Source organism: Tigriopus californicus, chromosome 10, assembly GCF_007210705.1.
Source record: "Tigriopus californicus strain San Diego chromosome 10, Tcal_SD_v2.1, whole genome shotgun sequence".
Taxonomy (NCBI): domain Eukaryota; kingdom Metazoa; phylum Arthropoda; class Copepoda; order Harpacticoida; family Harpacticidae; genus Tigriopus; species Tigriopus californicus.
Window position 1 is genome coordinate 12,337,923 of NC_081449.1, and position 10,173 is coordinate 12,348,095.

Genomic DNA, 10,173 nt, shown 5'->3' on the forward strand with positions numbered 1-10,173 from the left:
GTTCTCAAAGAAGACGTTGGCGTATTAGAAGCGGCAGAACTCGATCTTTTCTCCTCGGACTTTTTTGCAACTTCAGGTTTGACATTTTCGGTAGCTTTCTTTGTCACCTCAGGCTTGTTATTTTCAGGAGCTGGCTCCTCTGTTGTTGCTTGTTGGCCTTCTATTTCGTCTTTTATTTCACTATCCTCGGCCAATTCTTCCTTCACTTGGACAAAGGCATCGTCGAGTCCGTTTTTGACGTAAGATGATCGACTCGGAGCCTCAACTTGGTCTGAAGGTAATGAGGGAGCCTCCTCCTTGGTGTCTTTGGCTGCTTCTAAAGAAGGAGCCTTGACGGCGGCCTTGGCGGGTTGAGGAGGTAGCTCACAAATTGGTTGCTTCTCACCAATTTTTTTGTAATACTCTTTCAGAAAGCTCTGGATGTTGTTGCGATTGTACTTGCACTTTTCACTGGCACAATGACATGTGAACTGCTTATGCTTGATAACCCAAAATTTTTCACCGTAATCGAACCTGAAAGAGAAGCATTCATTTACATCTCTCCTCAGCGTGGAGTTCATAAACTACTCGTACCCTAACTCTTCGCCTTTGGCAATGTTGCGAGATGCAAAAAGGGCTATATGAGGGAACCGCAGGTCTTGGTGGTTGGAAAATACTTTCACCGGAACCAGATTGGGTGTGCAACAATGATTAATGAATCGAGCAATGTTCCCATAGCGATTGGCATCAATACAAAATGTTTCGTCATCCTAAAAAAATGTTAACGAAATATATTTAGAAGTGTACTTAAACGCGAGTTCATTTTCCCTTCTCTTTCTAACTTACCCTATTATCGAGATCAAAGAGGTAAGAATCTTCCCTCGTGTCTGCTTCAGAATCTGAGATCAGTTCTCCGACATATTCACAAACGAAGGAACCCTTTTGAATTGGAGCCACGGCTTTCACGCCCCAACCCATTCCGTAGGTTCGATACACTTGTAAACGGGCCGTGATTCCGTGTTGGAGGACCCGATTGTGACAGAGAGCCACGTTACAACGACACATTTCGTTGCATTCGAAGATTAGTGGGGGATCCTTGAAATCGAATCCCTCCTTGAGGCGACCTTCCATGTCGTACCAAGATTTGACGCTTAGGTCCGAGCAATGACAAGAGTCCTCAGATGAACACGTGTCCGAGCATTGACAATGCTAGTGAAATTAAGGAGAAGATTCATGAATGGAAATTCAAAGTTACTCATGCGACCAAGGAAGAGAATCCTTGCTTACTTGTAGCTTAGATATGTTGGTATCAATGGGAACAGCGTTTGTGACACAATTTTTGCTCACATACACGTAATCCTCGGGCTCCTTGGCGTCGTCTATGCTATTCACACATTGGATGGGATTGGTTTCTTTGGCGTGAGTCAGGTCATTACAAACGATCCGTTCCACATTAGACTGCTTGCAATCCTTCATCATGTTTTGAAGGGTGGTGCTCAGATTGACGATGGAAGTGCATTGGACATCTTTAGAGACCATGCAATCTTGTGGTAATTGGCCGCTCTGGTTGCGAATATCTAATCGGGCTTTCCGCATTAGGAACAGGACAACGCACTCGTAATGGTCTTGTCGTAAAGCAATGTGAAGAGGGGTTTCGCCAATGCTATTGGTGGCGTTTACATGACAACCGGCGTTGATCAATAATTCGCAAGTATGTCTGGATCCCGCCAATGCGGCCCAATGTAGCGCTATGTTCCCTTCAGCATCCGTGATCAAAGGGTTGGCCCCTCTTGAGAGCAGATACCTAGAAAGTAAGTCAACATTATTGAACACGTCCTCGAATATTGTCATCCTTGCATTGAGGAAGCTTACTTGATGACAGGTTCGTGCTTGTTTTCGCAAGCCCAAACAAGCGGAGTCCATCCCCCTTCATCTTGGAGATTCATGAAATTGCGAGGCAAATTGGTTTGGTTGAGTATCACATGGGAGCATTCTAGGTGGCCACTTTGGGTGGCTAAATGCAGACAGGTCATCCCGTCATCACCCCGGAGAGTGGGATCTGCACCGGCTTGAAGAAGGTATTTCACCACTTCGTGCTTGCCTTTAATACTGGCTATCATCAGAGCAGAGTTCTGTCCGTCATCGAGCGTGTCTAGTTCCGTGCCCGCTTGAACGAGGATGTGTGCTGTTAGAGTGTGACCTTCGCTGGCAGCCACGTGCAGAGGGGACCCTCCATCGGCCTCAGTGAATTGCTGATTGGGAGAATATCCCAAGGAGAGGAGTTGAACAAGTTTGACGTTGTCCCCTGATTTTACAGGTACGAACATGTTCCTCGTGGCATGTCTGAAAAATCAAAAAGAACGCTTTTGGTTGAGAGGAGGTGACGGAGGGAGGAGGACTTGGGAGCTTTCAAACACTTACTTGAGGTTTTGTTTGTCCTCGAGGGTGCCAAGGATCTTCTTCAAAGCCTCCTCACCGATTCCCTCAGGCAACCCTTCGGAAGAGATGATTTTGCCGTTGATCATCTTGTAGGTCACGGCTTCTTTGCTGCCTCTGAGAATCAGGTCCGACTTTTTCGTCTTATCCTTGACGAAGGACATCTTCGACACGGTTTGGAGCAAGGCCAATGGAGCGTTGGTCATAGACAACTTCAATTGCACGGTGATTGGGATGTCCCCCAAATTACAATGAGGGCATTTGCGGTTACCAGCCTCTTGCTTCATGTAGCATTGTTTGTGGAAGAAATGGGGCAGTGATCGCTTGTTGGGACGGCACATGTAGAACAAGCCCTAAAAGTGGTAAAGACATGAACTCATGATTTAAACCAGTCTAACGCATACCATCATTGTATCCTTACGTGTGCACAGAATTCTCCACAGAATCCACAGCAATGATGAGATTTCATCCTTTGAATGTGGGCATCGCAGCACAAGAATTTCTTGCCATTCTCGAGAACTTGTCGATATTTCATGTTTTTCACGGGGTTCTTACACCCTACTCGATTACTTCCCACAACTTCCACTGCTTGGCAGATCACAGTTTGACCAGAGGACTTGGACGGATGTAAGGAGAGTGCAAGCTCCTTTGACGATTTAGCGCAAAAACACACGCAAGGCTGTAAAGGGAGCTCGACGTCAGACTGAAGCACTTTCGATTGATCTCTTGGCCGAAGCCTTGATGAAGTCTGAAGGGATATTAATGGAAAGATTGAAAATTAGTGAAGAGCCCACCCAATCACCTCAAAAGAGTTGTATGATATTCAAGCCATGGTTAATGAAAATAATTTTTAGAGTTAACGAAGATCGTACTCTTCTTAAACTTACCACAGCTGGTTCTTCGCTGTCCTTGGAGAGGTCTTTGTTGGTGGCCAAGTCAAGACCATTGATGCCGTTTTTGACGACGCCAGGGGGAGACCCTTGACCTGCAGGACCAGGCCGAATGGTAATAGACTGCTGTGAATCGGATCGAATTCGCTTTTGAGAACTAAGGACCTCGGAAAGGGACAGCCTTCGTTTGAGACCAGTTCCAGAATCGATGGAGGAAGCATCATCCATGGAGGCATTCCTAAATAAAGAGGTACCATATAATTGACTCATTTGAAACTCGTCCGAGACGAAGAACAAAATAGCTACTCACCTCGAGCTTGCTGGCTTAAAACTCTTCTTGGCTTTAGGCCTATTCTCCATTGGTTCAGCCACCGAGTCCGATTTAGATTCAGTTGATCCTTTCCTCTGGATACCGAGGTACGCCAAAACAGATGGATCACGTTCGTCAGTTGGAGCCGAGCCATTGTTCAGAGGAACCATCACATCATTGGGATCGTCGGATTTGTTCGAGCTTCCGGAGGGCTTCTTTGCCAATCTTTTCTTGATGCTGGATCCATCGAACCTATAGTTGATTCCCCTGAAGGCCTTCTTTTTCTTTTTCTTCTTTTTGCTCCTTCCATTCGGACCTGTACGAGGAGCTTTCTTGATTTGAGGATTAGGATCGCCAGAGCTTTGACACGGACCAGGCTCAGCTTCTCGAGTGTCATTTGGTTGCTTTTTCACACTGGTGATTGAGATAGTGACCTCATGTCGATAATCGGTCTGCTGGTAGTCGTCTGGCTCCACGTCATCCACTTCATTGGTTTGGGGATTCACGTCCGGCTCAACATCATCTAACTCCTCTTCTTCCGCGAGGTTATCTTCTACATCACCGATTTGAGAATCGCGGGTGAATCCACTGAAAGTCGTCCCAGAACCATTTGAGTTTGGATATAGATTTTGAAACACATTGGACCCGTTGGGATGGTTCATGGACAGACTTGTGTGAGGAGAATGTGCAGATCGGTCCATGGGCGGGGGAACAAAGACAGTTCTAACTTGAACAGCTTTTGGGTTCACGCCGTTAGTATAAGAAGAGTTCGTGCTACGCGGTGGGTGGTTTGGCCGAAATTGGGGTCTCGTACCAGCTCTCATCATGGGTGGTGGTCCATGACTTCGAATGGAAGAAGACTGTGCCCCTCTATGATGACTGGATTGCTGAGCCTGTTGCCCTCGTTGAACGAACTTGGCAGCTACGTTATTATAAGCCTTGGAGGGAACATTGATCATGGTCTTCTGTTGTTGTTGTTGCTGTTGTTGTTGTTGTTGTTGTTGTTGATGCTGTTGTATGGGAAGGGGTTGTGTGGGAAGGAATGCGTTTCCATTCATTTGCATTTGAGGAAGCCTGGGCATGTTTCGTTGTTGAGGCATGCCCATCATATGATGAGAAGGGTATGGTGGCCTGGTGGACTGCATATTCATGGGACGCATGTTCGGAAGAGGTTGACTTCCCATCATGTTCAACATTCCTAATAGGGGATTATGATTTTGATGCACAGGGCGATGAGTAGATCTAGGCCCACCCATTCGTAGCCTTGGCATAGGGGGCAGACCACCCCTGATCAATGGAGGAGGCCGATTCTGATGGAAGTGATTGATCGAGCCACTTCCTCCAAAGTTCCCACCATTTCCCATGTCTTTCCTCACATTGAACCTCGGTTTAGCCGACAATGTAGCTCGGTTCGTTCCTGTTACTTTGGTGATTGAAATCTCGGCTGGAATTTCCCCATTAGCAAAGGGCAACTCCGGTTCATAGTCGTCTATTTCTAGCTCTTCTGGATGACCTTGTATGGTGATTTCACCAGCCTCTTCGTGCATGGTGATCTCTGGGGCCAGGAATATGTCGTCCCCCATCATTTTAAACTGTATTGTGTTCCAGCCAGCTACAAGAGATGCAATTTGTTAATTCTATGTAATAATAGGAGTGAGCGTTCTGCATACGTTTATCCAATGATAGCTATGACTGTTGAAATTGCGAATAAATCATCGATAAGATCCCGGAACAAACCCAATAACCATTTGGAAAAAAACACCCACGGGATCACCTCAATAGATGTTTGATAGTGAACAACGGCCTTGAAAAAATAGAGTGCAAGCTAAACTGAACAAGAATTTGCGCTTATCCAACTCTTAAGCTATTTTCAAAGGAAATTACGAAGTCTTGGCACTCTGACAAAGAATTGAAACATTACTACTCTTGCTTTCGAGTCAACATGAAAGTTCCTGTGATTGAAAGGTGTTCCACTGACACAGTTACTGTTCATGTATTCAATCTCAAGTTAGCACCAAGAACAGGATGTCCCATCTAAGCAACATTTGATTTTCCTCAGTTCATATTGTCCAAGATTTTATTTCATGGCCCTTCAGTGGATCAATTCAAGGCACCCTTATGGTACTTGACAACAAGACCAGTCAGGAATGTCTAACAATCACAGATTCTTATTGTACAAGACAATCTCATCACATACTCCCGACACTTGATCTTAGTTCATACCAGTTCTTACCACCCCTTTAACGGACCAATCGCAAAGCATGCCAAAAGTAAGGCTTTTTCGGAACATGAAATACCAACAGCTAGTCTCATCTGGCTTGCTCACCTACATGGAACGTACAACGTACCACCAGCTTCTTCTCCCACCAAATTCTCCTTGATCAAGCTAACCAATGTCTGTCTGTCTGTCTGTCTGTCTGTCTGTCTGTCTGTGTGTGTGCGAGTAAGATGTCTTGGCATCAGGCGAATCCCTCGGACCCCTCGCTCAAGCACACCTTGGATCTTCCAAGGCTTTCTTATCTCTCGTCGAGATCCCTACATCCCCTCTCACCTGAACCACGACGACCTTCAAGCTCGGTCCCCAAAGGTCGATCCTATGCAATTCCTGGACGGGCACACGTCACTGGGGCGAGAAACGATCCCTGCTTTGGATTTCCATCCACGGATTGGATCGCTTTTGGAAACTCTTGGTGCTTGCTTGGGCAGTCTTCTCCGCACTCTTCAACGCTCGTCGTCCCGTCCTCCTGGTCTTCCATGACTCTGCTAGACGCGGTTTGATCACGGATGGGTTCAACCACGACGCCGAGAGCGAGCGCCTTCCTCCGCCCTGCGCCCTTCGTCCCTTCTCGCCTTCCTTCTTCCTTCTTCCTCCTCGCGGGCTTGCCTCCTTCAGGGCTTCAGTGGAATTCCGACTTGGCCATCCATTGGCATGCTTTGCAGCACTCCAGCAGTAAGAGCTTGGCGGCTTAACCTGGACCCACGCTCAGGGTGAGAGCAGAATGGAGAAGCCAGACAATCGGTCCTCATCTCTGACAAATCGTTCTCCGACGAGGGTATATGGGGTTGGGTTCCAGGGGTGGAACTGGGTGCACTGGGTGCAGGTCTCAGGCCAAGATCTAAACATCGATATAAAAGTGCAGAAGCCGTGGTGACATTAAGGTCTGTTTGCGTTAAATGATTTTAGATGAACAACAATTAGTTGGTTGACCTTGTTTGAGCGGAATATGAAAATGGACGAGATTTCAAACCTTGGTGTTTTCATTGCAATTGGTAACTGTTTTTAAAAGATGAAGAGACGAAGTCGAGTCGAATATCGTTATTGCAAGAAATACATGGTTCGATTTTTCTTCACAACTTCTCCAAGTCTCAATCCAGACATGGCAGCGGCTAACACGATGTAGAATGTGTCCAATATTATGAATGGTTTAGGTATACGAAGGTCGGAGCTTTACCGGTTCATCAAAACCAACTAACCAATCACAAGTTCAATTTACCAAAGGGCAGAAATTACTGGACAAGCAGTTCTCAACTTGTACTCAATTTGGTCACCTTTACCCGAATCGAAGGTGACGGCGACAAGGTTCTGAATGTTCATGCTGGATGGAGACGCCGACAAGAGAAGGCTGCTCTTTGAATTGCTCTATCCAGTGGACGGGATCGCAATCTTCCAATCTCTCTGGCCCCTCTTTGGGAGTCATGGACTGATACGACCGATACCCTTCTCTTCTTCGCCTCTCGTCCAAGATGCCAAGAAAACGATCAACCATAAGTTGTAGAGAGAGGCAAGAGGACGAGGTTCGTTGAAGAACAGCCCGACGGAGTGGATGCACTTACTTTTCATGGTGGTGAAGGTACGAGCTCTTTGGTAAGAGAGCGACTTGCCTTTCAACACCACCTACTACAAAACTCGTCCAACTTGCTCCAAGTTGAACGACTGGAATCGATGCGCTGAAGAGTCTTGTGACGAAGAAAAAGACCTTTAGATCAGTTTTCTAACCGACAAGAGATTGTTGGGTCCTAAAGAGTTCAACGCGGACCTTTCTAGATCGGCCATGCAACCACATGCAACTTTACATCGTAGTGCTTGTAGTCAGTCTATCTATCCTATGCCTACCCCAAGATCCAATTGGTAGAAGATGTAGTTACAGGGAACTAGGGACAACATTATTAACAACAGTTTCCACGTTCAATCCTTCTCCGTAAGGACTTTATTGATACTCATGTTGTACATTTATGACATACTATTGATTAACTGGAAAAATATTTACAACAGGGACAGTAGTAGAGAGGACACGAAATTCAAAAACCAAGACAAGAAAAAACAAATTGGGCACTTTTTAAATTGACGAATACAGAAATGTAAATAGTTAATGTTAGACCTTAATGCTAATTTACACCAATATTGCAAGGGTATGCCTACCGCATTTCCTATGTACATAAAAAAATTGAAGCCTGGAGCAAAACTAACTACTTAAGATACATGAAATCAATAGGCCAGGTAAGAGGTGTTGGCCACAAATATGAAGTGGGTGAATCCAGTTTCGATTACACCGAGGGAAACAGGGCGTAGGTGGCAATTCCACATTGGTTTTCTCGGTTCCTGACCATTTTGATGTAGCCGTCCATGCCCCAATTGGTACCCCAACTATTCTTGACCAACCAGAAATCCTTCTGTGTAGCAGAGTCGGTTCCGTAACCCACCACCAAAACGGCGTGGTTCAGAGCTTTCCGACCATTTTCGCAAGCTTCGTTATCGTAAATCCCAGACGCATACATCATGAATTCGTTATGTTTGGCATCAATGCCAACGACAATGGGTCCAATCGTTGCCACGGCGGCTTTCAAGGAGTCTTCATCCCCCGACGGAATGGACACGTACCCGTTGTCTTCGGCAACTATTTCAGTTTTGTTGAACACGCACTTTCCATTCAACCCCTTGTAGGGGTACAATTCTTCAGACTCAATCCCACCCACATCACGAATGTAACGGTAAGCGGCGTTTGGAAGCCCTCCATCACAACCCATATTGTGGTACTTGGGGCTTTTAGTACAATCCACTAACTGTTGCTCGGACAACGAAACGAGTTTGCCAGTTTTACGAAAGATTTGGCCTTCCAAGGACCCAGTCTGAAAATTAAAAAAAAACCATTGATACATCAACCCCCGGATCCTTCCAAATTAAAGTTTCAATTTACGAATTTACGTACAGCTCCAAACGCCCAACAGCTTCCACAAGCAGCCTGATTCTTCACAGGCGTGACAGCCCCATGATCCCGCCAATCCACCTTAGGAGGTAACTCTACGTGAGCAGGAGTGATGAAGACAGATCCACGGCTTAGGCCCAGTAGATGCTCAGGCCTCTCCGCTATTAGACCATTGGGTCTTGGATGCAAGACGGCTTCGTTAATTTCAATGGCGTAACTCTTGGCTCCATTGATGTAAGCGAGGTTATGGTGGTAGGCCAATTCCAAAAGATGTTTGCGAGACAGCCTAGCCCAGGCAATGTTGAAAAGGCATGTCAGCAAGAAAAGGTTCTTCACAATCATGATGAACCTTGTTGGTCCGCACTCGGTCCAACTTTGCTGAGGAAGATAGCGTTGACCAGGGTATATATAGTTATTTTGCAATTTGCTGGCATCAATTAATTCTACAAAAATGTGTGACAGTTTGAGCAAACCCTCGTGACTCGCTCTCGGGAAGTTATCGACTCGTGTTTGTAGAAAATTCTACAACGTTCTACCCCAAGACGATATCAGGATTTAAATTTCAATGGCCAGTTGAGAAAATTGTGACCAAACAAACTCTAAACCATCCAATTCCGAGAGATTCATAGTTTATCGTCATGTTACTGCAAAGGTAAATAACCGAGAAAAGAATTCATCAAACGTTGTAATGAAATGGGTGTCGATTTTATTCCAAAGTAGGTTTGGAAACCAAATATGTCTGTTTTGAGTCAGAGAACTCTGTTGCCCTTTTCATAATGTATTCAATAGTTAGACAGATGCTTACCTTTAATTGCATCCATCTAATTTTCTTTTAACATTTGATTGTAAAGTAATTCGCTGACAGAGAGGAGGTCAACGATTCAACTTTAATGTCAGTAGTTTTTCTTACCAAACTCTCCTGAGTTTGCAAAGTCTGCCCAAATTTATCAATATATCAAGGATTTTACTTTAGTAGTAATGTCACTGTCGTATTGATGCATGCACCATGCTCAAATACGACGTATCCTTACACTAACCCGACAACTTTAATCACCTTGTCAGGGTACTTTTGATTAACAATTAACTGCAAGTTCCTAGGTACCCTAATTTTTCTTTTAGCCTATATAAACAAATTTAGCTATAGCCACTTTTACGGAATTCATATAACTTTAGGGGCAAACATTCAGTGTCATTGTTTCACATGTTTTTAACATATGACGTCTAACTTTTGGTGTTTTTTATAGATATTGGTTTTAGCAATATTTAGGAACATTTTCAACAACCGTTTTCATTTGACACCTTCCACATGAAATATTGTTTTGTTTTGACCATATGTGAAATTCCACGACAAATG

The 10,173-nt window shown here is 45.0% G+C and overlaps 2 protein-coding genes across 4 annotated transcripts; both read right to left on the bottom strand.

Annotated features, from left to right (window-relative positions):
• Positions 1-6,443, bottom strand: LOC131887746 (histone-lysine N-methyltransferase EHMT2-like; the record flags this gene model as incomplete). Of its 3 annotated transcripts, none has more annotated exon segments than XM_059236418.1 (10): positions 1-513; positions 574-749; positions 826-1,188; positions 1,267-1,783; positions 1,852-2,322; positions 2,401-2,768; positions 2,837-3,094; positions 3,303-3,543; positions 3,616-5,227; positions 6,167-6,443. In XM_059236418.1, coding segments are annotated over 9 exon segments (4,493 nt in total), but the record flags the coding sequence as incomplete, so codon positions are not given.
• A 1,349-nt stretch (positions 6,444-7,792) lies between these two features.
• Positions 7,793-9,229, bottom strand: LOC131887747 (procathepsin L-like). The gene is made up of 2 exons (XM_059236419.1): positions 8,823-9,229; positions 7,793-8,742 (listed from the first exon to the last, which is right to left on the bottom strand). Exons 1-2 carry the CDS (start codon positions 9,159-9,161, stop codon positions 8,161-8,163), a joined length of 921 nt encoding a protein of 306 aa, XP_059092402.1. The 5' UTR covers positions 9,162-9,229; the 3' UTR covers positions 7,793-8,160.
• Between the last annotated feature and the right edge of the window lie 944 nt (positions 9,230-10,173).